We start from the raw sequence: 24,419 nt of genomic DNA, 5'->3' as shown, positions 1-24,419 counted from the left end.
GGGGGGGAAACCCTCCATCTCATCCGGGCACCTCAGCGTTGGCGTGGGATGGGGGGGGTTGGGGCGGAGCCTGTCTCTCGGCCGGCGCAAAACTTTGCGTCACGTGTCCTGAGGGAGGGTGGGGGCAGAGGGAGCCGGCCGGCTCTATGGTGGTGGCCTAGGCTAGAGCGGCCCCCATCTCCGGGAGGGCTTCTTCCGGCGCGCGCCGAGAGGCATTTCCGGTCCGGGCTGGACTGAGGCGGGTAGGGGAGGTCCGTTGACTCCGGGCGGAGGGCGGGAGCCCGAGACCCGTGACAGGTGAGGGGGGAGCGGGCCCCGACCCGGCGAGGTAGGGAAGGCGGGCGGGCGGGCGCCGGAAGTCGCCGCGTGACTCTTGGGATCTTGCCCCGGCCCCTCTGGGCCTCAGTTTCTTTCTTCTGTGCCGTGGCGGGGGGCGGAGGCCCCCAGACCCGGGAATGTTTGCTGAGGCCCTGGATGCCCCGGGCCCCCCGAAATTAGGACAGAAAGGGCTGGGCCCTGCCCTCATAAAGCTTCCAGTTTAGCGGGAGGTGGGGCACAGGGAAATTAATGCCCCTCCGAGGGCCAGCGTCATCTCTCACCCCTCTCCCCTCCCCCGGACCCTTCCCAGGCCTCCCAAACCCCCTCCCACCCCCATCCCCTTAGATCCCCTTCCCCCATCCTCGCGGGCCCCGCCGAAGGCGGGGCTCACCCCTTGGGCAGAGTCAGGCTGGCAAAGCCTGGGGACCCCCCCCACACACACAATCATGTTCTTAAATGCAGAAAATCAAATACACAAGATTGCAGAGGAAGCCAAATGTAGGCCCGTACCCTCATCTTCGTGGGGGATTCCAGGCAAGTCACTCAGCCCCCCTGTGCCTCCCTTTCCACTTCTGTGAAATGGGATCATAGCGGCCCCGGCCCCTCAGGGCGGTTGTGAGGGCAAAAGGAGAGGAAACCGGGAAAGTGCCGGTCAGCGCTGGCCACTGGTGGTGGTGGTGGTGTGTGATTACTGTTACTGAAGTGCCCACCACTTGGACCAGCTCTCCCAGGGCCTTTGCCATCTCTGAGGAGGATATTTGTGGCTATATCTTAATAGTAATAGCTAGCATTCGTCCAGCAAGAAAAGCGTGTGTTAATTCATTTGACCCTCACAACCACCCCGGGAGGCAGCTGCTATTGTTATCTCCATTTGACAGTTAAGGACATCGAGGTAGCAGAGACTAAGTGACTGCCCCACACCAGAAGAGTCCGAGGCAGGATTGAGGACAGAGACTTTTTTATTTAATATTTCTGTTTTCCCCAATCCCTAGCAAGAGTCTTGATCATAGCAGAGGCTTCATAAGTGTTCAATTTGTTGAATAATTCGTTAAATTTGTTGAAATAAGGAGTGCAGGTGAGTGAGAAGGGGAGGGAGATGAGAGGGTTGTACGTGGAGTATGGGTGAAGAGGTGGAAGAACGCTGTGTAAGAGGAAACAAGAAAAGGCAATGGGAGCATAGTCATTAAGTCTATGATAGAAATATCTGGGACAGTAATGTCAGGTCATCTGCATTCTTTTCTGCCTCCTAATCTCCCCCTTAAAAAGAGCCAGGTCCCTTTCTGAAGGTGTCTGAGAATAAGAGCATGTGGGGCTGGGGGAGGGGGCACCACTGCAGGGGCAGCAGAGGCCTCAGGGTGACTTCCTGACAGCTGTTCACAGCTATTCCTGTGCTCTGAACCTTAGCCCAGGAATGCCAGCCCTGCTGAGGCCTCAGCCAGCCCACTCACACAAGCCTTTCATTTTTCTCCTCCTAGGCTACTTTGGGGAGCAGTGGCTCGGTCGTACTTGGGGAGAAGATGGTGTCTGTGACTATGGGTGAGTCTGTAGGGCCCTCCCCGGACCCTTTCCACTGGATGAGGGCAGTGGGGGTTGGGTTAGTCATCATGGCAGTCAGGCCAGCCCTGTATGTTGTAGTGACAGTGACAGCTGCTGGTTTAGGGAATGCAGACTGAGGACTCTAGCCCAGAAGCCATTAGGATGGTGCTCAGGGCTCCCGTAAAGGGCCCCTTTCCCCGCTCCCTGCCTCTCTTCCAGCCACAGCTTCAGTGAGAATGTTTCGTTCTGTTTCCTCAGATTCAGAGGGCGAAGGCATACCAGCCTCAGGCATGTTGGTGGGTCCTCCCAGGTAGACTGGGAAGGTTCTAGCTTGTGGCTTGCTCATCTCTCAGCTGGGCTATTCTTCTACTGAAAGTGCTCCGTGGGATTCCCTCTTAGGACTAGCCAGTTCTGTTGAGAGCATTAGAAGGGCCTGGAACCCCCTTCCCTGCCTCTTCATTCCCGGCTTTATGTTGTGGTGCTCCCGGGGCTGCAGGGTGCTGGGGGAGGTGGCTGCACCTCAGCTTGAGGAAGCACCTCAAGGGGCCCCTCAAGTGGAGCCACACGGATGCTCGCTAGGTCTTCTGGCCTGTGGGTGTGCTCACCCTCCAAGTGTCATTGCAGCTCTGAGCTTCTCTTCCTTCAACAAGCACTTGGGAAGTGCTTCCTATATGCCAGGGCCCATATTTAGGGCCAGGGATCAAGGCAAAAGCTGTCCCTGCCCTCAGAAAGCTCACATTCAGATTGGGGGGAGCTTGTAGAGAATGATGTCTGTACAGGATGACTACAGAGGTGATGGAAATGACATCACAGAGAAAGGGTGTGGGTGTGTACTCACGTGTGCACGGCGCATATATGTACAGCAAGAAACATGAATGGAGCTGCCACTGGGCGCCAGACATTGGTGGCAGACAGTGAGCTTCCTGGCACTCGCGTACTCTTAGAGGAAACACCAAGGAAATAACCAGGGGAAGGCATTAACCATTGGAAGGTTGCCAAAGGTTTCAGGAGATGGTGCTTGAGCTGAGGACTGGAGGAGGTAAGGGGTCTTGAGAGGAGGAGGAGGAGGGGAGAGGAAGTGGATTCCAGGCCTGGGAGATAGTGGCTCGTCCAGACGGATGGGGAGAGAGGTGGTGTGCTGCATCAGAGAAGAGGGAAGGGGATCGATGTGGGATTGGGCTGGAAAGGGCCCTTGGGGGCCAGTCAAACAAAGGAAGTTCTCTTGGCTCCCAGAGGCAATGGGAAAACACTGAAGTTTGTGGAGAGGCGAGTGACGTGGTCAGGTCTCTTTAGGAAAAACACTGGCAATTGTGTGCATGACACATTGGAGAGGGAGAGACTTGGGGCAGAGGGACACTTAGGAGCGGATTCAGACATAGCTGTGGGAACCATCTGCCTAAAGAGCATTATAACTTGAAGAATGGATGTATGCACACACGGATGTGGGAGACTGGCACAAACTGGGTTGCAGGGGCAGCCTCCTCTTGCTCCCACCATGTGTGTAAGCTCTTATTCTAAGGCCCAGCTTCTTAAACTGTGGGTTGAGACCAAATGTGGCCACAGTCAAAGGTTACATATCCCTGTTTTATATCCCTATGTACCCCGGGGTCATGTAAAAATTTCTCTGGTGAAAAGTGGGGCGTGAGTGGAACAAGTTTAAGAGGCCCTGCTCTAAGGCTTGTGCCCAGAACCAAAGGAGAGGAGTCTGCTTGGGATCTAGATTTCTGTTTCCTCTTGAGGTTGTTGCCACTCGTGGGCCTTCAATCCCGGCTTCCTCCCAAACAAAGCAGCCGAACCTTGTTAGCTTTGGAGAACACTCCACTAACCTGGAGATGGTACAGTCTACCGGCATCTGTTCACATCTGTATCGAATTAGTTAACATAGGTAAAGCGCCTTCTGATTAGGGATGGGAATAAACATTTGTAGCACACCTGCCATGTGCCTTCAAGCCTGGGCTAAGCCATTTTAAAAAGAAATGGCGCAAATACCTCATTTGATCTCCCAGCAACCTTGGGAGGGAGGAGGGGCTGTTATATCCCCATTTCACAGTTGAGGAAACTGAAGCAGGCAAAGGTTTGGTGACTCTCCAAGGCTCACACAGCTAGTTAAGTGTCTGAGGCTAACCAAATGCTAACTCTTAACTATGATGCATATAGATGTGCCCAATGATCATAGCGATTTCCGGGTGCTCTGCAGAGTCTTACTATTTTTATCCTGAACTTAAATAAAGTGAGCATATATATATATACATACATATACATATGTATATATGTATAAAAATGTATGTGTGTGTGTGTATATATATATATATACACACACACACACATATAATAGAACAGAAAAGGGGGATTGTACTTGAAACTAAATCTATCACATACAGCTTGCTTTTTAAATGTGTAATAAATTCAACATGTAATTTTCAAAGCTGTCTTACTTACTTGTCTGTGATTCTTTCTGATTCAGATTCCTTCTGTTCTCTTTTGTGCATTAAAAAAATTCTTCCATGATCTTTTTCTTTCTCTTCTTTTTTTGCTACCCTATCACTAACTCATCCCCCTTCCTCTCACCCACTACCTCAAAACTGGAAAAAACAAAACAAAGCCAATCCAAAACTCTTGTAACAAATATGCAGAGATGGTCACATGCTTCCTCGTTGGTCCTCAGGAGTTGTAGCTGGTCATTGCCCTCCTCAGAACTCTTTATTTGGGGGGGGAGGGGGGGAACAGAGCAACGAGGGTTAAGTGACTTGCCCAGGGTCACACAGCTAGTAAAGTGTCAAGTATCTGAGGCCAAATTTGAATTCGGGTCCTCCTGAATCCAGGGCCGGTGCTTTATCCACTGAACCACCTAGTTGTGCCCCCCACCCCCCCAGAACTCTTTAAGTCTTTTTTTTTTTTTTTTAAGTGAGGCAATTGGGGTTAAGTGACTTGCCCAGGGTTACACAGTAAGTGTTAAGTGGTCTGAGGCTGGATTTGAACTCAGGTACTCCTGATTCCAGGGCCGGTGCTCTATCCACTGCGCCACCTAGCTGCCCCAACTCTTAAGTCTTTCATAGCTGATTGTTTTCCTGGTTCCTTTCACTTCATTTTGCATCAGTGTATACAAGTCTTTGTTGCTTTCTCTGAAACTATTGCATTCATATGCCATAATTTCTGTAGCCATGCCCTTAGTAGACTTGCCACAACCCTTTTTCCCCTGGATGCTCTTCAGAGGGCCAGGCCAGTAAGATAGTGAAGGACCTCAAGATATGGTGACCTGGGTGGGGGTGCTCAAGGAGCTGGGGAAGTAGTCCCTACAGAAGAGAGGACTTAGGAGGGAGGGAGGAAGGAAAGACAGCAGTCTTAAGGACACAAAAGGGTATCCTGGGGGAGAAGGATTAGCCTTGTTTTGCTTGGCTTTGGGACCCCACCCCGTGCCCCCAACAAGGGGCAGTGGGTAGAACTTACAAAGAGGCTGGTTTAAGAGTGAAGTAAAGGGGCAGCTAGGTGGCGCAGTGGATAGAGCACCGGCCCTGGAGTCAGGAGTACCTGAGTTCAAATCCGGCCTCAGACACTTAACACTTACTAGCTGTGTGACCCTGGACAAGTCACTTAACCCCAATTCCCTCACTTAAAAAAAAAAAAAAGAGTGAAGTAAAGATGGGGGCAGCTAGGTGGCACAGTGGATGAAGCACCGGCCCTGGATTCAGGAGGACCTGAGTTCAAATCCAGCCTCAGACACTTGACACTTACTAGTTGTGTGACCCTGGGCAAGTCACTTAACCCCCATTGCCCTGCGGAGGGGGGCGGGGGGGAGATTGAAGTAAAGAAAAGCTCGGGGGCAGCTAGGTGGCTCAGTGGATGAAGCACCTGCTCTGGATTCAGAAGGATCTGAGTTCAAATCTGGCCTCAGACACTTGACACTTACTAGATGTGTAACCCTGGGCAAGTCACTTAACCCCCATTGCCCCGTGGGGGAAAAAAAAAGAAAAGAAAAGCTCATATGGGCTAGATTGGCCTTACAGTAAAGTGGGTTGTGGTTGGAGGAGGTGGACTTGGATCCTGGGGCCAGGGCCACTTGTGGGGAGGCATTGTGGAAGGCATCTTTGTGGTGCTCCACATGGGAGGTGATGGCTTCTGAGATACTGTCCAAATCTGACCTTCTGTGACATGCTCTCAGTGACAAGGGAAGGGGTTTCAGAGGAATGAGGTGTGAGCATTTAGCTGGGGTTCAGCTAGTACCAAGGCGCTTCTACATCCAAAGGACTAGGCTTTGTGGTGGAGAAGGGGGCTGGGCAGCTCAGGAGCCCTGCAGGCCTCTCATGGCTTGGGTTGTTGAGAGGGCATCATTGGTTCTCTGCCTTCCCTCCTGTCCCTACACAGCTACGTCAGAATGGATCCAGTTCTTCAAGGAAGCTGGGATCCCCCCGGGGCCTGCTGTCAATTATGCTGTGATGTTTGTAGATAACAGGTGAGGCAGCTGTGGGCCCCAGAGCCAAGGTGGGGAAGGAGGGCAGCTCAGTGCCCAGCCCACACTCTTCTGCTCACTGCTCAGTGTTCCCCACAGGATCCAGAAGAACATGCTGCTAGACCTGAATAAGGAGATCATGAATGAGCTCGGGGTGACTGTGGTGGGCGACATCATTGCCATCCTCAAACACGCCAAGGTGGTGCACCGCCAGGTTGGTGTGCTTGCCCCCGGCTGAGGCCGTGGGGACCTCTCCTCTTCAGGGTTTTCAGGGAGGCTGTGTGAGGGAGGGGCAGGAGGACGCTTGGCTCTGCCTCCTACTGTTCCCTTTGGTCTTCTGTGGTCAAGCAACCGGGGGGTGAGTTGGTATTTCCTTTTTATGCCTGTCGTACTGGGAGGCTTTCTGAGACTCTTTGTCAGGGAGACTGGCAGACCCCATAATGTTCTACTGGCTCTCAGCCCTTTTCCTAGCTTACATGGTGACTGACATCAAGTGAAATGGCTTCAGAGCAAAACCTATGCTCTCCTCCTTCCCTTGCTCAGCAGAATTGTCCAGATAGAGAGACGTTGCACATGATGTTATCATTGATGGTGGGGAAACACCCAACAGGCATGAGATCCTATGAGGTGGGTGGGCCCAGGAAAGTGACCAGGCTGGAGAGGGCTTTATGGAGTCCCATGTGGTCACTCAGAGTCAAGCCCATGTCTTTCTGGCCAACTCCATGGTGCACACTACCCCACATGAGAGAAGTGAGGGCTGGGAGAGTGTCGCTCCAGGCCAGGCCCTGACCCTCTGTCCCTGAAGGAGCCAGGCTGTTCCAGCTCTGGAACTGTTCATGACAATGTCCCTTTTAGAGGGAGCGGGCCTTCTGCACACTAAGAGGCATCAAGGGCCCCAGAAGCCCTTTCCTTGGAGTCCGTCTCACCCATTCTGTCCTTTACAGGATGTGTGCAGAGCAGCTGCCGAGTCCTTAGCACCCAGCCCCAGCCATCTGCAGGCAGAGCTTCGGCGCAGTGCCGCCGGCGGTGAGTTTGCCCAGGAGGGGTCATGGCTTAGCTCTTCTCCTGGGTCCACGTGGTGTTGACCTCCAGGCACGCTCTGAGGGAGCGGTCACCTTGGGCCTGGGGCTGCGGCACGGCATGGGCTGGGGCTGTGGGGGACACTTGGCTCTGCCCCCAGAGCAGGGCTCCGTTGGAGCCTCAGTTTCTTCACCTGTATAAGGGCCACAGTGATCCTCCCACCACACAGTACAAGAGTGTTGGGAGAGATGTAGGAGGTACCCCACAGAAAACCTCCCTGCATCTGGAAGGATGCTGGCAGTGTCAGTGTCAGTTACTGTACTGCTCCCCTTTGAGGTGAGTTAAGGCCGAGGAGCCCTTAGCTCCTCTGAACTTCGAGGGGGTTGGGTCTGAGTCACTTCTGGTGCCCAGTTAGAACCCAGTGGTGGCCACTCTCCCTCCCCCCCACTCCCCAGGCTGGGATGGTCCAGGCCCCACTGCTGAGCCTCATTTCCCCTTTGTCACCTCTCCAGCCGCCTCTCGGATGATCGCCAACAGCCTGAGTCGGGACTCCCCACCCAGCACCCCTGCCCGGCGTCCAGACGCCAGCGCCTCCAAGATCTCCGTCACTGTCTCCAACAAGATGGCCACTAAGCACGCCAAAGCAGCTGGTATGGGGAGCTCAGTGGCGGGGCACCTGTGAGGATGGGGAATGTGGGATGGGCTTGCCCAGAGGTGGGGGTGGGGAGCAAGTGCCTCTGCGGGGCTTTGGCCTCCTTTGGGACCCTCTCACTGATCACGTCTTTCTGGGAATGCTTTGGTGACAGTTGTTGAGAAGTCCCTGAAAGAAATTCCAAATATTGGGTCCTGTGAGTGAAATGAGACTGAAGGGGGCTAATTTTCTCATTGTGTCCCCATTTGGAGGAAGGGAGCCCTTCCCCAATTCTAGAATATTTTGGGAGGGGGGGGGGTCCCTGTCCCAGCTGCTCATTAGCTCACGTTTGGCCCTTCCCAGCACTGGACCAGCTTGAAGAGGAGAATTCAGCTGTGCCCGTGAAGCGGAGGCGCCGAGTGACCGCCGAGATGGAAGGGAAGTACGTCATCACCATGCCCAAGGGGACCACGCCTCGGACACGGAAGATCCTGGAGCAGCAGCAGGCAGCCAAAGGTGAGGCCAGGGGCTTCCCCAGAGTGAGCCCTTCCCGTGTGGTCCAGTGGGGTCCTGCCCTCCACGTGGGCCTCTGTTCTAGACCTGGGAGCCACCTGATTGGCCACATCCTGGGCTTAAGGTGTGTTAATGCTGTGAGGGTCATGGACAGTTTGGTTTCTTGCTGACCCATCCCTACAGCTTAGTTCAGGCATCTCCAGCGATGTCCCAGGTCCCCTCTCCTGAGGTAGGTCACAGCTCCTCCAGCAGCTCAGGGGATTCTCAGGCTGTGCCCCCAGGGGCACTCAGTATGAGCCTTTTGACTGACTGACTGACTTCCCTCCCAGGTGTCCAAAGGACATCGGTCTTTGACCGGCTTGGAGCTGAGACTAAGGCTGACACAACAACTGGGAATAAGGTGAGATGCAGGCCGTGGTTCCCTTAACGTGGCAGCTTGTCCTTCGCTCTCGTTGATGACCCCTTTCATTCCCTTGCAGCCCACAGGTGTCTTCAGCCGGCTGGGCGATGCCCTGGAAACAGATGAGGAGCGGGCAGGAGACAGTGATGATGACAGCTCCGTCCTGCAATACGCGGGGGTCCTCAAAAGGATGGGCACGTCCTTTGCCAAGGACAGCAGCCCCCTGGGGGTGACCATCAAGGCCAAAGCCACCAGCTCAGCATCCAAGCCAGTCCCAGCCACTCTGGGGCGCTCAGGGGGCAGTCAGGGCCCCTCTGCTGAGAGAAAGCCAGACCCACCGCCCAAAGGCAGCGTCATCCAGAGACTTGGCAAAGCTACTCTTCCAACAGAGGCTCAGGACAGCCAGGTCACCAGCACAAAGAGTAAGTCTCCAGCTGAGTTCAAGGTTACCATAAAGAGGACCTTGGCAGGCTCGAGGGTGAGCAGCTCCAGCGAGGGTCATAGCGCACAGATGGACAACACAGGCACTATTAGTGTGTTTAAAAGACTGGGGCGGAAGAGCGACTAACACTGCTGCTAGGGCTTGGAGAGCCGTGTCGGAGCCCCTCTGTACTGTATCTGCCTTAACTCACACACCCTGCCTGCCCCACCTGGTCTGGCCTGGCCCCTTCCTTGGCCCACTGCTCTCTTTCCTCTGGGGCCTTTGGTTGCTTGTGTCCACTTCCACTGCCTTAGATGCTCTTTTAGCTCCCCTTGTCCAAATTGTAGCAAGTCCTCTCTGGCCAGTGAAGCGTGGTGGAAGTGGGGAACATCAAGGAGAGAGATCCCTGTTCAGGCCAGAAATCTGACACTGTCCAGGGTTGTGTCTGCCACTGGGGATGTGTGTGATGGGAGGCAGAGATGACAACTGGTCAGCCCTTGGGGGAACCAGTGGTGTTGAGTTCTGGATAAAGGACTTGGGAAATTCAGTGCTTCCTCTGCAGGACCCTTGGCTGCCCCCTTTTCTGATTTTCTCCCTGTGTCATTTTCCCCCCTTTCTGCTGTTCTTGGGGCTCCTTCCAGGGAAGGAGATGCCCCTTCCCCACTGGCTTTTCTGTGGCCCCCAGGTAAATATGAGAGTGCCCTATGCACCAGATGGACAGGCCTTTCCTCTCAGCCCCTCTTCTCCAACATAGCACCTGAACGGACCCTGTTCTGAGACCAACTCTGGAGTCCCTGGCAGAGATCTGCCAACCCGGGCCCCCCATCTCCTCATCCTGCCCCACAGCCAGTCCAAAGGGCCAGGAGGGAAGGCCTCTTGCTTTCCCAAATGTCTCCCTTCCTCCCCCTCTACTGCTTGCTCTAGGTTATTGCCTTTAGTAGTTTTCCTCCTTCACACTCTTCCTTTCTCTTCTATTTTCTGTCTTGGTGGGAAGGCCAGACTGCCCGCTGTCCTCTGCCCGAAGTGCGTCTATCCTCGCCCTCCCTGCGCCCTCCCCGCCGCCCATGGCGCCGAGCTGTTAGGAACTCTTAGGAGGCTGAGGCGCTGCCGGGGAGGTCTCTCCACCTTGGTGCTGGTGCCTGCTGGCCAGAGGAGCTTCACCTGGGCCTGTCTGCCTGCCGACATGCGATAATCAGAGGCCACAGAGGGGAAAGGAACGGGTTTTTATAGATCTTTGTGGTTTTTCCCCTGCTACTTTGTTCTTGTGGGCAAGGAGAAGTGTTCTTCACTTTAGATTTAGACTGAAAATGAACCGCCTGGGGTGAGATGGGGGGAAGGGGAGGCCCGGGATTGGGGAAAACTGGGATTTCTCTGAAGATGACCCCTTCCACTGGGGAGCTGGATTGTTTCTGGACTTGTTTCAGGACACGAGTGGAGGTGCTTGATGTGGCCCCGGGTTAATAAAGCTGGGGTCCCCTCTGACTTAGAAGCCCGTGAAACCAAGCACTGCTGTCCCCTTTCTGGTTTCTTTGCTCCCTTCCCTTCTGGCTCATGCCTTGTGTCCTTGGTCAAGGCTTGGGTTGGGATCTTTTCTGGGCAGGGTTTTGCCCACCCTGATGGCCCCTCCAGGTGGGCTATTTCCCTTTTTTCCTCTGCTGATCCATTTGGGAAAAGCCCAGGTGCATTCTAAGTACCAGAATGCTAGACCTTGGTCCCCGGTGGCCCTTGGCCCAAGAATTCCCAGAGCTGGGGTCCTGGGCTGCCCCGGAGGGGGATTTACAGATGGGGAAACTGAGGCCCACAGACAGGACGGGCTTTTCCCTGGGTCACACGGTTAGTAACTGGCAGAGATTTTGGACCAGACTGGATCCCGGGCACAGCCCCGTCCTGGCATTAAGGAAAGGGCTCGCAGAGAAAGCATAGGTGTGCCCCCACGCCAGGGCCATGACAGACTGCCACACTGGGCACTGGGGCCGAGGCCCCTTTGGCCGCCCTCGTCATCTCGCAGGCCGGAGAGTGTCAGCGACCAAGACCACGACGACTGGCCGCGGCTGCAACTGAATAAACGAGAAGGGCTCCCGGTCCCAGGGAGCCAGCCCCCTCCGGCTGCCCTCGCGTTGGCGTGTGAGCCACCGGCTCCTCGGCCTGAGCCATCGGCCTGCAGCTGGTCGGCAAACCCGGGGGCTGCTGGGAGGTGGTCCCGGGGGGACGCGGCGCCTTCGGAAGCAAACTGCGCCTGCGCACCGCGGCGCCCCTTCGCTTCGGCAAAACGACACCTTCCCCCATCTTTTTTCCGTCCTGCGCGCCTGCGTAGTCTCTTCGAAAGACCACACGCCCATAGTAGGCTCCCACCAGTTTCGTTCCTTGTCGCCCCCGCTTTCTGGAACTGCGCCGGCGCAGCAACTCTGACGGCTTCCCAGCGTCCTTCAGCTGGGAGTCTGCGCGTTTGCAGCTCTCCGGACTGCCCCGCCTCCCCGTCCCTTCCCCCGCTCCGAGCGCTTCACTCGTCATCTCTTACGTCAATTCCTGTTTGTGGCAGCAGGGGGCGGTTCTTCCGGCCGGGGGGCGGGCGGCAGGCGGGGGAGGTGAGCCGCGGGCCGGGGAGGGAGGGCCGGGAGGGAGGGAGGGGAGGAGTGCGGCGGGAGGGGGGCGCGCGCTCCGTAGCTGCTGCGCGAGCGGTTGGGGCCTGACGCGGAGGACGATCCACGGCCGCCCGGGGACCGCGGAGCCGCCGTAGGAGGCCGCCGCCGGACGGCGATGGGCGGGAGCCGGCGCCCGCCGAGGACCCTCTGCAGCCGCCGGTGACAGGTGAGGGGGGTCTGGGGGAGGGGGCGGCAGCGCCGGGGCCCCTCCCCTCGGGGATCCCGGGTGGGCGCGGGGGCGCCCCAAGGGAGGAGGGGGAGCGGGCCGAACCCTGGCCCGGCGTCAATAACAAGGTGGGGGCGGGGGCCGGGCAGACCCTGACCTTGGCCCGGGACCCCCGGGCCGGCCTCCGGTCCTCTCTCCCCTCGGGCCCCGGGCCGGGCCCGCAAGGTTCGGGAGGGGACGGCGCGCGGCCCGCGCCTGATCTCCGCCGGGCCGGGGGCTCGGATCGGGACCTCGGACTGGGACCTCGAAGGGTAGCACCCCGGCCACCCCCTAGCCGAGGGCGGCACTCCCACTGAAGGGTCTGGGGGTGGCCGGGGTGCTACCTCTCTGGGGCGAATCCCCTCAAGCTGCCTCCGTTGCGCCCGGGTTTGTTTTCTTCCACGGGCAGCTCCTCGTGGGCACAGGCCCGGGGGCAGCCGGAGGCCAGCCCGGCCCTGGCACGGCCGCTGCCGTCTGGGTTTGGCTGCTGCCCGGGGGTCGCCCCAGCTCGGGCCGAGTCCCGCGGGCAACCTTTGCCCCAATGTTCTCGCGGGTGGCTGGGGAGCTGCCTCTTTGCGGTCAGAGGGGAAGCGTTATTTCCTTTCTTGTAAGTGCCCCTCGCCCTGGCAGTGCCACAGGGCTTCGACTTCCGTGGCTGCGATCTCATTGAAAGATTTGCCCAGGTGTCCCCGGGCTCGGGAGAGTTTCCACTGGAGGATGTTGGTGGTGACTATGCCCCTAAGGGGAGAAGCATCCCAGGAGGCAGGAGGAGAAGGAGGAGGCATTTTCCTGGGGGAGGGAGGTGGCACGTGTGCCAACAGCTGGTTCCTCAATGTGGTCTGCTGGAAAGGATCCAGAAGATACGGGTTCAAATCATGATTCTCTGTTACCCACGACCTTGGTGACCTTGGACAAAAAATAGCCAAGGCAACTGGCTTCATAGATCATTTTGACAATAACAGCAGTCGCTGGTTTTATATAGCGTTTTAAAGTTTGCAAAGGTCTTTCCATGAGATATCCCATAGGAGCCACATGCTACTGGTACTGCAACTTCTATATCACAGCAGAGGAAACTGACTAAAGCTAAGTAGCCTGCCCAGGGTCTGCGCAGCCACCCTGTGGGGCAGGAGCCTAATTCAGGTCTTTCTGGAGCCATCGGACCCCAGTTTCCTCATCTGTAAAATGAGCAGGTCGAATGAGGTGATCTCTATAACCCTTAAGTGTTAGCCTTGTTGAAGGGGAGTTCCAACAGTGGAGCCCAAGGGATGACCATCACCTAAGTCCTCTTGCTGACCCACAAGCAGCATTATTCAGTTGGTAATTGGAGGTTATTCTTGGCCATCAGTCAGGGCTGCTGCCCCTTTCTGAATGATGATGACCTCTGTTCCTGTGAAGTTGCTCTGGCCTGTGGCTGCTAGGCAAGTCCTTGTCAAGGGCCCATTGAGAAGCTCTCCCAGGGAGGGGGTGCTTAGGGCTTGCCCTCCCCCCAAAAAGGCCCATTTGTGCCTCGAGTCTCTTGGGGGGCCTAAGGTAGGTCCTTGGGAGCATCCGGCTTCATTTTTTCTGTCTACAAAGAGGCTTCATCAGCTTCAGCAAATCCTCCTTCCTCACACATCCCAGTGCTTTGACTCCATAGTCCTTCTGGTATCTTTTTTTTCTCCTTTGACTTCCAAGCACTTCACCACCAGCAGCTGCTCAGCAGGTCCAGCTCTGCATGTGTGGGGAGACACACACACCCCACTCATTCAGTAAATGTTTCCTGAGCATCTGCTTGGCCTGGGGTCCTTCAGGGAAGGGCCTGTGCCTTCCTGGAGCTCCTAGTCAATTCAAGGAAATAAAACCTCCCCCAATAAATACCTTCATAGAATTTGCTAAGTGCATTTGGAGAAGCCTAGAGGACATTCTAAGGGAGTCCCCAGGAGGAGGGAGAGGAAAGAACAGGCCACAGTTGTACAGGATTTAAGTTTTCAAAGTGCTCCCCGTCTATTCTCTCCTTTGATGCTCACAACAGCCCCAGAGCAGCAGGTACTACAGATCTCATCTGCTCTTGACAGATGAGGAGCTGAGGGTGGCAGAGAGGTCTCTTAATTGGCCCATATTGCCCCTGCTTGGGGACAGAGGCGGGGAAGGTGAGCTGAGGCCTCTCCTGACTCCATTCGAGGACTCTTCAGCTTGGAACCGCTTGGGCACTGATCTGGGGAATTCAAGGAAGCCCAGACGACTAGAGAAGCTGCCATTCTTGTCACCATGCCTCTGGTGCTCTGACTGAGTAGGCAGGAGAAAGGAGCAGATAGAATATCGGAAAAAAGAAGACTCTTCTTGATCACTGTAATTGCTAACCCATGGAGTGCTTTTAGGTCTGCAGAGTCCTTCCTCACAACCCTGGGAGAGGTGTTGTTATTCTCACTTTATAGACAAGGAAACCGAAGCAGGCAGAGGTTAAGTGACTTGTCCAGGGTCACACTTTAGATTGGGTGTCGGGGTAAGGGTTTGCACTTGGGTCTTTCTCACTCCAAGTTCAGTGCTCTGTCTGTTGTGCTTTCAAATGTTTGAATGGTCTCATGTGGAAGAGGCATTAGCTTTATTCCCCTGGGCCTTAGAGGGTAGAAACAGGACTCAGGATGCCAACGGGAGCCGTTTAGCTCTGCTTAAGAGGGCAGTGCTTGCCCCAGGGTGGTGGTGAGCCCTGTGGCCGCTCGTGGTTCTGGTGCTCTGTGACGTGGAGCCATGTGAAGATGGCCAGGGGCATGGCCTGTACAGACAGGCTGAGTGCAGTGGGGGTGCAAAGAACCCAGGAAGGATGTGTGATCTGCCTGCTGGGAGATCACCCCCTTGCTGGCCCAGGCGGGCTTCGGGACCATTGGGGCCTGCCCTTCCTGGAGAAGCCTGTGCTGCCCATGGTCCCTGCTCACTCCTTCCTGTCTCTGAGCAAGCAGCCTTGGGGCAGCCTTGTCTCTGGCCAGCTCTTGTTGCTTCCCTCCTTTTTCTGAAGGCGTCTGCCTCCCGGCAGCTGCTTCTCCCTCCCTCATTCAGGGCCTCCAGCCCACCTGCCTGTACTCGAGCACCCCGGCCCCAGGGGAGTTGAGCCCACCAGGCTGCTCCTTCTACCTTGGGATTGTTCCTAGTTCTTGAAGACAGAGGTCTGACTTGGCCTTGTTTCAGCTCTGGGCTCTGCATTCTCGGCCGAGCAGTGAGGCCTCTGGGGCCTCAGCTCTCTGGGCTTCTCTTTGCCCTGCTCCTCTCCCCTGCTGGCCAGCCCTGGGCCTCTTCTTTGCCCTGCTGCTTGGGTCTCCATCCCTTCCATTGCTGCTGCTTGGGTATCTCTCCCTTTCCTCTCTCAGCCTCCCACCCCAGAGAGCAGCTTTTTCACTTGATCTTCAGTGAAGTTGGCCAGGCTGGGTGGCCTTCCCATCCTGGGTTGGCTCACTCATCACCACAGAGCCTGTCGGGGGTGCGGTGGGGTTCTTCTCCCTCCAGGAAGATTCCCAGCGAAAGGATTTGTTCTGGGCCATGGAGCCTGGCACCCTGGGCACCTAGAGCAAGTCATTGGCAGAGCCCAGCCTGGCACCCCAGGCATCAGATAAAGCCACCTTTTTGGTGGGCTTGTATCACAATATGTGCTCAGGAGGAAAGTGTGCTGGAGGACGTGGGTTCTTGTTTTGGTCCTATTACCTTGGACCAGATCATTTGGAGGAGAACGTGGGTTCAAATCCTGGCTCTGTCCCTTATTAGAGCAGCATCACTTATCATCTTGGGTCCTCGTTTTCTTCATGTGTACAGTGAGGGTTTGTTCTTTTAAGGGCCCTTCTTTTAGACTTGGGCCCTTGATATCTGTCCTTGGTTTGGCTGCCCAGATCAGCAGGGATTTGTTCAAGGCCTACAGTGTGTGAGCCCCTCTGCTAGGTGCTGGGGGTACAAGAACCCAAGAATGCCTGCCCACCTGGGGAGGGAGGGAGGGTATAGCATCCCTAGAAATAGTCAGAGTTAAGTTCATGGGAGAGGGGGAAGCAGCAGCGGCTGGTGGCCTGGGCAGCCTGGGGAAGCAGGCTGGCTTTCCGGGAGGGTTTGGAGCAGACGGTCAGTCCTCAAGGCTGTGCCTTGGCCTCAGCTGCTGCAATTGCACTTTGTTGGGACTTTGGGGCTGCTCGGGGCGCTCTCCTTGGGAAGGACCCTAAGCGGCCGCTGCCTTCGCCAGAGAGGCCGGAGCGGGGGTGTGGTTGGCTGTGGCAGCCTCCTCCAGATGAAAGACTGGGGAGGAGGAGGCCCCATTTGGGGGAAGCAGACCTGGGCACGGGCCGGGCCTTGGGGGAAGAGGAGGAAGGGAGCTCGCCCAAGGATCGCCTCTCCCGTCGTCCACCAGGCGGGCAGGGCTAGCCCACTGAGGCAGAGCGGGAGCCTCGCTCCCTGGCGTGCTGAATCGGACGAGAGGGCGCAGGCCTGCTGCAGGTTGCTTGTTCTCCCCCCTCCCCCCACCCTTCCAAGGCCCTTGGAAAGCTCTCCCACTGATGGTATTTAGAGGGGAGAGAGACATCCAGGGGCTTTCTTTCCTGCCTTGTGCCTCTTGCTTTGCTCAGTTCAGAAGCCCAAGCTCCCTGAGGCCTGGCTTTGTTTCTCTGCCTTCTCTGCTCCCTGGGCCCAGGTCCACTGTTGGTCAGTCGGTATGCTCACTGCAGCTTCCTCTCGTGTGTGTCTGCATGTCTGTGTGTCCCCCTACAGCCCTGATGGTTGCTGATCCTTCCTCACTGGCATCTCCCAGCAGGAGTGCCCGCCCTGGCCTCCTGTCGGGGCAGAGCCCATCCTGCTGCTGCTCTTCCCTCCCCTTCTCCCAAGCCTGTGTGGCTGGGCTGGGGGTGGCTTTCTCCTGGCGGCGGGCTTCTCCCCAAGGGCCCTTCTGTGTTTCTAACGTCCTCTTGCTCCATTTTCAGCAATGTCTCTGATGAGTTCTGTTGGCATGTTCTCTTTTCGTGGCCCGTTGTTTGGGGATCTGCTCCCCACCTCCACCCCACCCCCACTCCGCCCCGGGCAGGTATGCTGCCCTCGGCCCCCTGGGGCCCTGGCCTGTGGTGGTGCTGCTGGCCACTCTGGGATCATTAATGGTCGTTAGTTACTTCCTGCTATTGATCTTTTCATCTGTGTTGTTTCAGTGGCTGTCCGCTCTGTATCAGCTCACATGCCTTCCCACATTCCTCTGGATTCCTTGCCTCTGTCGGCCTCTTTCTGCACGTTCTGCTATCACAAGGTGTCTAGCCGTCCCTCCTCGATAGGCACCTGATTTCTCTCCAGTTCTTTGCTACCAAAAACAAAAGGGCCACCAAGAATCTTTGATTCTGCCTCCCATCTCCTCCCAAGTCACAGCTCCAGGTCCTAGAGCTGGATGATAGGGGCCGGTTTTCTAGACTGGGGGCCCAAATGGAGGAAGTTGTGGGGGGGGTCTCTCATTCTTCTTGCACCCCCTTTGCCTCCCAAACCTGGCTCTGAACTAGGTCCCAGCGGCATCCTTGATAGCCTGGAGCCCGTTTCTAGTGTTCTGCAGGTTAACTGCCCTTTCAGGCCCCGCTAAGTAGCTCTGGAGAGGTCCACTGGGAGGGAAGCAGCCGGGTGAGCTACTGTTTGCTTAGCCCTCCAGGCCCCCAGCCTCCCAGCATCCCCCATCTCACCCACTGCCATGGGCTCAATCATCATGCGGTCACCTGCCGAGATTTGGCTCTTCTTAAATCTCCTCAGGGAGGAGAAAGTTCGTTGCCATTTGCTCCTGGACTGTCCCCTATCTGGACTCCTGTCACCTGCCGCTTTGCAGGGGGGCCGTCATCGACGATGACTTCCTGTGTGCCAGGTCCTGGCTGAAAGCTGCCCGAGTATCTCCTTGGGAGGCCTCAGGCGGGGGACCATAAACCTGTTCATGGCCCGCAGTTGTGTTATCAAGTCGGGCACTGGGGCTGCTGATAAAAGGTGAGACAGCTCCTGCCCCGCAGAGACGGCGTGTTCACAGATAAGTGAATGTGGGACATCTCCCAGCTCTCTGGGCAGTGGCCAGAGCAGGGCTGGGGGAGCCAGGAAAGGCCCTTAAAAGCAGCTAGTAGGGGGTGGGGGGTTTACATTCTACTTGTGGAGTCCGGGGTGGGGGGGGCAGTATTTGCAAGGAGCATAGAACCATAGTTGTAGCTCTGGAGTGGACCTCAGAGGCCATCCCCGGACACAGTCTTAAATAGGCAGCGGCAAGAGAGGGAGAAGAGTTAAGACATGTATACGGGGAACAGTGAAGAAAGGCCAGTTGCAGTAAACGCTTCAGGAGAAACAGTGTATCTTTGAGTGTTGTGCCGTCAGGGAAGGAGAGCGGGGTTCAAGGCCTACCTTTTCAGCTTTGTTGCGCCTGTTGTTTCTCCCATTTGTGCACTCTGGTCCAGCCATTTGGGTTTTGTGCTATTCTTCACCCATGACATTCCCATCTCCCATCTCTGAGCCTTTGTAATGACTCCCCCCTGACAGCAGCTTCCTCAAATTCCCCATTTCCTTCCGAGCTCAGCTGAAATGCCACCTTCAACATGGAGGGCTTTGCTGACTCTCCTCAGTTGCTAGTGTCTCCCTCTCTTCAAATGGCTTTGTACCTCTTTTATGTATTTTCATTAGTGTATATGTTTCCCCTAAAAAGTTCCTTGAAAGGAGGAATTGTTTCATTCTTTGTCTTTGTATCCCCGGTACCTAGCACAGAATAGGTGCTTGCTAAGCACTTGTTGATAGTAGAGCCTCAGTGCTTCTCACATAGTGGGTACTTGCTAGGCCCTTGCTGGTGACAGAACCCCGGCACTTAGCACACAGTGGGTGCTTGCTAAGTGCTTGTTGGTGATAGAGCCCTAATGTTTAACTGGCTGACTACGGGGAAGTCCCTTCACTCCTTGGCACCTCAGGTTCTACATATGTAAAATTGGCTATTGGTGTGGCTTGTGAGGAAAGAGCTGTGTCAGGGCTAGGCCTGGGAGGCCTGGGCTGCTGACTACTGTCACTCTGTCATGTTCTGATGCTGTCCCTTGAGGGCAGGGCCAGGAGCTGCCCTTTAAGTCAGAAATGCTTCTTGGAGTGAATGCAGTGGCCAGAGTGAGCTGGACCAGAGACCCTGGGGGCCTTCCAGCCAGGTAGCAAGTGAGCAGGACTTAATCTGGGCCCTCTGACTGTCTGTTGCACCCGGCTCCATTTGAACCAGGATCTGCTCAGATTTAGCTGGGGGGCAGTTGTGAGACATGAGCAAAAGTAGGGGAGCAGGAAAGGTGTAAAAAAAGGACCTGGTCCAAGCAGGGAAGGGCCCCAGAGCCCCCTCCTTCAGCCCCTTTATCTTCTGAATGAAGAAGCTGAAGCCCAGGGGAGTTAAATGACTTGCCCAGGGCGACTCGTGTTGTCTGGGTCAGAGGCACGGTTGTGACTCCGGTGTGTAACTCTCATAGCCAGGCCCTCTCCACCATACGCTGCTGTCTGCCAGAGCTCCCAACATGTGTAGTTTAGGTGCATGGGACTAGTGAGAGAGACTGTAAGACACAGACCAGGCTGTGAGAGGCCTCTGGAGATGTTGGAGGGACGTGAGGAGGAGAGGTCCACAGGGAGCCATCTGCAGGGGGAGCCTGCTCAGGAGGCGGGAGCCCTGGAAGGCTTTGGCTGGGGTCATAGCCCATGGCGCCCCACAGAGGAGACAAGGGCTGGTGGGGCAGGGCCCGCTCCCCGGGCCCCTTTGCACCTAGACCCTTGGTCGGGAGCTTTCCCATTGGCTGGTTTGTTGCAGGTGCAGATGGAGGGGCCTTTTCCACGGACCTGGACGCCCCTGCAGCCTGTAGCTGGGCTGAGCAGATCCCTGTGAGAAGCTGCCTCCTGCGGGTGAAAGCCTCGCTCCAGCAGCCAGGCCTCAGTAGCCTCCATGCTGGCAGGTGGATGGTGTAGGATGAAGAGCCAGGGGAGGCTTTCTTGGGGGGCTGTCTCTAAAAGGAGATCAGGAAGTTGGAGGTGTTGGCCTTGGAGCAGCACCGACTGGTCTTCATTTCCTCCCAGCCCCACTTTTCCTAATGGTGAAGTCACCTTGTACTGGACTTCCCCCGCCCTCCAGGTGCACCAGGAAGAGAGCATTCTCTTTGGTTCCCTAGAGGCTGCAGAGGCTCTTCTCTGCAGCCTGCCCCTTGCCACGGCCCCCCAAAGGCCGGGGCCTCCGTGGTCCTCATGGTGCGGCAGGGCCGATAGCAGGATGTGGTGAGGTAAAGAACTCCTTGGCTCTGCTGTCAACAAGCTGCTTTCTCACCTCCCCATGGAAGGAGCCTGCCTGCAGCAAGATGGGGGGCCCAGGCTTGCTTGGGGGGTCTGTGCCTCTTGGCTCCAGCTGGTCCAACAACAGCAGAGCCCGTCATTCCAGTACGATGAGGCAGCTCTTCCTGTATCCCTTAGGGCTTGGGGAGGGCCTCACTCAGGCCTGGCTTATCCCTCTTGGCACTGGAACCATCCAGAGGGCAAACAGGGCCAGGCGGAAGCAATGGCTGACCCCTAACAGAGCTGATGATGCTGATGGAGGCAGGGGCCCCAAGGTGGGTGTGGATCCCAGGCTCTGGGACCTCAAGCAGATGCTTCAGAATCTGGGTCTCAATTTCTTCATCTGTAAAAAGGAGAGGGTTGGATTGGATGTCCTTGTCAGACTTCCAGCCCCAAACCAAAGGCCCTCTGGCAGCCATTGCCAGGAGAGGCTGGAGTGTGGAAGAAGAACCAGATAGGGGTTCAGGCCCCCACCACTGGCTGGTGGCTGTGTGACTATGGACAGGCCATTTCTCATCCTGGGTGCTCAGCTCTAAATCCCATGATCCCAGTGTTTTCCTTGAAGTTACTCTCAATTTCTTTTTTTTTTTTACTCTCAATTTCAAGGAAAGACTTCCTAAGACTTTCACCCTCCCGTGAGCACTTGGGGATTGTTACACATTGCTTTTCCTATGGCCCCAGGAAGCAGTAAGCTCAGTTGTACAATTGGGTGAACCGAGGCCCTGCACAGTTAAATGATTTAGCCAGGGTATTTAACCAGGTACTGAGGAAGAGCAGAGCTAAGAGTTGAACTCAGGCTTCTCCAGACTCAGAGCCCAGCATCTTTCCTACTCCACTGGCCTGGCCCAAGTTACTGAATGTTGTTGACATTTCCTGTAACCTAAAGCACTGACTGGAGTTGAAAGACCTGGACAGAGCCCTGGACATGCCAACTAAATGTATCCTCAGTTTTCTTGTCTGTAAAATGAGAATCATAGTCCTTGTCCTGACCTACCCGTATAGGGTTGATAAAGGGGAGCTGCTATCACCCTCCCTGTGTAGTTAGTGGACTCCAAAGGAACAAATACCTCCTTGTGCCTGGGGGCTTGAGTATTTCCATAATTCAGTATTTATTAAGCACCTGCTGTATGTGTGTATATGGGGGGGGCAGTGCCCACTGTGTTAAGTGCTGGGCATACAAAAAGGGGCCAAAGCCAGTCCCTGCCCTCAAGGAACTTAAAATCTAATTGTCATTTAAAGCATGACTGCAGATGACCAGCTTGACTGAAATATGTGGCTGGCCTTGGTTGGCGGGGTGGGGGGGGGGGGAGTCCTTCTTCGCTAATGGCTTTTCTTCCCAACTTACCTCTCCACAAAAATATGAGAGTTTGTTGGGGGGTTTAAAGACTCCATCCCAAGCCCAGGAGTCTAGAAAGTCTCTTAGTCTATAACACAAATAAACACTCATTTTGTAACCACGAGTAATTAAAGGATTGAACATGTCAAGCAGTGGGGGCTCTTGGGTGTTAGGCAGCTGCTTTCTTTGTGGCTGACTTGCTTTAACCCTCTCGTTTCAAGTCCCCTCCCCAGTGCTGATTGGCTGCCTTAGTGTTCCTGGGCCTCCCACCTTCTCTGTAGCCCATCTGATGTCAGGTGTCTTGGGAGCTGAGGGAGGCCCATGTTGGCCTCCCAGCCTTCCCGATGCTCTGGCCAAGGGCTCTCAGGAGGAAGTTCGAATCTCCTTGAGGAGCTGGGATGCCTCTTAGGCCTTCTGTGCAGAGAAATAGCCTGGCCTTCCCAAATGGCCCCTGGCCCAAAGCCTTGGGGGCTTTCCTAGCCACCTGGTTTGGCCTTTTCCTAGACCTGTCATTAGGGAGATGTCAGAGATAGGGAGCTCGTATGATTTTCCCTCAGTTAACCTGTAGATTCTTACATCTTTGCCTGTGGTAGCTTCTCTGTAGAGGGTAAGCTCTTGGAGGGCAGAGACTTTTCTCTTTTGTCTTTGTATCTCTGGCACTTGAAACAGTGCTGGGCACATAGTAGGTGCTTAATAAATGTTTGGAGAAGCTGAGTGCGCTGGGGATAGAGATCCACACCAGAAGTCAAGAAGACTCATCTTCCTGAGTTCAAATATGGCCTCAGACACTAGCTGTATGACCCTGGGCGAGTCACTTAACCTCTGCCTCAGTTCTCTCATCTGTAAAATGAGCTGGAGAAGGAAATAACAAACTACTCCAGGGTCTTTGCCCAGAAAATCCCAAATGGGGTCACAGAGAGTTGGACACAACAACAACAAATGTTCACACTGAATTGTAAAAGTCAAGACGCATTCATGCAGAGAACCTCTCATTAGGGCTAGAAGGGGACATGTCTTTTGATGTCCTTGTCTGATGGAGGATCCTGGGCTGGAGGGGCTCAGCTGTCGGCTTAGCATATAGTAGGCATTCAGAAAGCAGTTAGTGATTAAATTTGTAAACATTTAAAATTAGGTTCCCAGCCTGTGAGGCTGATGGGTTAGTGCAGAGGGACAGTCCTTTTGTAGTCTCAGCCCTCAGTGGGCAGGGTTGGCTGGCACGGTCACAGCCTTGTTCAGTAAAGAGCCCTGGGGCAGAGAGTGCAGGAATCCAGCAGGTCCTTTGGGTACCTTGTGCCCCGGGGGCCATGTTAGGGGCTTCCAGGGTCAGCTGTTGAGCGTGGTGCTTGGTATAATGTGACACCTTTCCGCTTGCAGTTGGAAGTAATAATGTGCCAAGTAACCAGATGCTGTGAGGAGGCCTTGGCCTGGTCCTGCTCCTAGGTGGGTCTTCACGAGTGGGACTGCCTTTTCCCAAGGCCATCCTTCCTTCTCTTGCTCACCTCATTTTTGTTTTGGCCCAAGGGCGTGCGTGCAAGAGAGGGATGACCGGGTGAGGGGCAAGACTGAGACATTCCCTCATCCAACACGGGAGGAGACTTTCTCACAATCAGAACCGTCCCATCGTGGACTGGATTACAGGAGAGGGAATGAGTTTCCCATCCCTAGAGGCCCCCAAACCAAGACTGAATTGACCAAGCCCTGAGCAGGGAAGCATTCTTGCCTGGAGGCCGGAGGTGGCCCTAGGTCTCAGGGAAGGGTCTGGGGTCAGAAAGGGACCGCAGAGCTCAAAGGTCCCAGCTCCCGTGGGGCTCAGCCCATGCTGGACCCTGGAGACACAACAGCAGAAAGGCAGGGAAGGAAGCCACCCTGAGGCCAGAGAGACGGCCTGGGGCCTAGACAGTGGAGGTGGTGGCGTCCAGGGTAAGGCCACAGGCCGGAAACATTCAGATGTAGGTTCTCCAGCCCTAATCCCCGATCTCACAGCTTGGAGATCTGGGATGCTCTCTGCTTGTTCTTGGCTGTGCTCGGGGTAGAGGACATGATCTTTATAAGCCTTTGATGACTGGTCAGAGCCTTCTTCTGCCTTAGGTTTCAGGGTTTGTCCCAGTGCCTTTCTTTCTGAGGTGGGCTGGGCACCCTTTGGGGCAGGGCTTCCCAGGATCCTTTGCTCTCCCTCTTCTGGGGGCTCTTCTGTGGTCCCTCCACCATAGGAGGCCTTCTCCCCAGTGTGTTCAGTAGACAAAGGCCGGCTTGCATCTGGCAGCATCTCTCCCTTAATTTACTCTGCCTGTTGGGTTTTATCCCCTCTGGCCTTATCTCTTTTCCAGTAACTGTCCAAGCCCAGACAAAAGACCAGAGCAGGCCTCTTCCAGGAAATAAGATCAGCATTCTCAAGTGGCCTGTTCCACACGAAGCAGAAGTCCTGCTGAGGCTGGAGGCGGGTGGCGGGGCACAGGTGGGCCTCAGGAATGCCAGGTGGACAGTCAGGGTTGGGGCTGGGGAGGGAGGGAAGGAGCAAAACAAGAAACGAGAAACCGGAGGCTGTGAAGGCCCAGCCAGTGGCGCGAGGGAGTGAGGATCGGTGCCGAGTGGCCTCTGGTTTGGGGAGCTTCGTGCAGTGGTGGGGGTGATGAACAGGGGGTGGGCGGGTTTATTCCCTTCCCAGCAGTG

At 55.7% G+C, this 24,419-nt stretch overlaps 2 protein-coding genes across 4 annotated transcripts in view; both read left to right on the top strand.

Moving 5' to 3' along the window:
* Positions 1-151: 151 nt before the first annotated feature.
* C3H19orf47 (chromosome 3 C19orf47 homolog) lies at positions 152-10,789 on the top strand. Of its 3 annotated transcripts, none has more exons than XM_043998539.1 (10): positions 152-297; positions 781-852; positions 1,794-1,854; positions 6,217-6,304; positions 6,401-6,515; positions 7,246-7,327; positions 7,834-7,971; positions 8,316-8,468; positions 8,795-8,865; positions 8,945-10,789. In XM_043998539.1, exons 3-10 carry the CDS (start codon positions 1,836-1,838, stop codon positions 9,431-9,433), a joined length of 1,155 nt encoding a protein of 384 aa, XP_043854474.1. In that variant the 5' UTR covers positions 152-297; positions 781-852; positions 1,794-1,835; the 3' UTR covers positions 9,434-10,789. The 3 variants fall into 3 exon arrangements, with proteins under 3 accessions (XP_043854474.1, XP_043854473.1, XP_043854475.1); XM_043998540.1 differs by lacking the exon at positions 781-852 and having other exon boundaries at positions 164-297; positions 8,945-9,287; positions 10,281-10,789; XM_043998538.1 differs by lacking the exon at positions 781-852 and having other exon boundaries at positions 154-297.
* A 1,145-nt stretch (positions 10,790-11,934) lies between these two features.
* The window catches only part of AKT2 (AKT serine/threonine kinase 2), a 33,733-nt gene continuing 21,248 nt past the window's right edge, over positions 11,935-24,419 (top strand). The window contains 1 exon segment of the mRNA XM_043996185.1: positions 11,935-12,094. The gene's annotated coding sequence lies outside the window, so the exon portion shown is untranslated.

Source organism: Dromiciops gliroides, chromosome 3 (genome assembly GCF_019393635.1).
Source record: "Dromiciops gliroides isolate mDroGli1 chromosome 3, mDroGli1.pri, whole genome shotgun sequence".
Taxonomy (NCBI): Eukaryota; Metazoa; Chordata; class Mammalia; order Microbiotheria; family Microbiotheriidae; genus Dromiciops; species Dromiciops gliroides.
The sequence above is the reverse complement of the archived record's forward strand: the minus strand, read 5'-3'. Positions and strand labels throughout refer to the sequence as shown.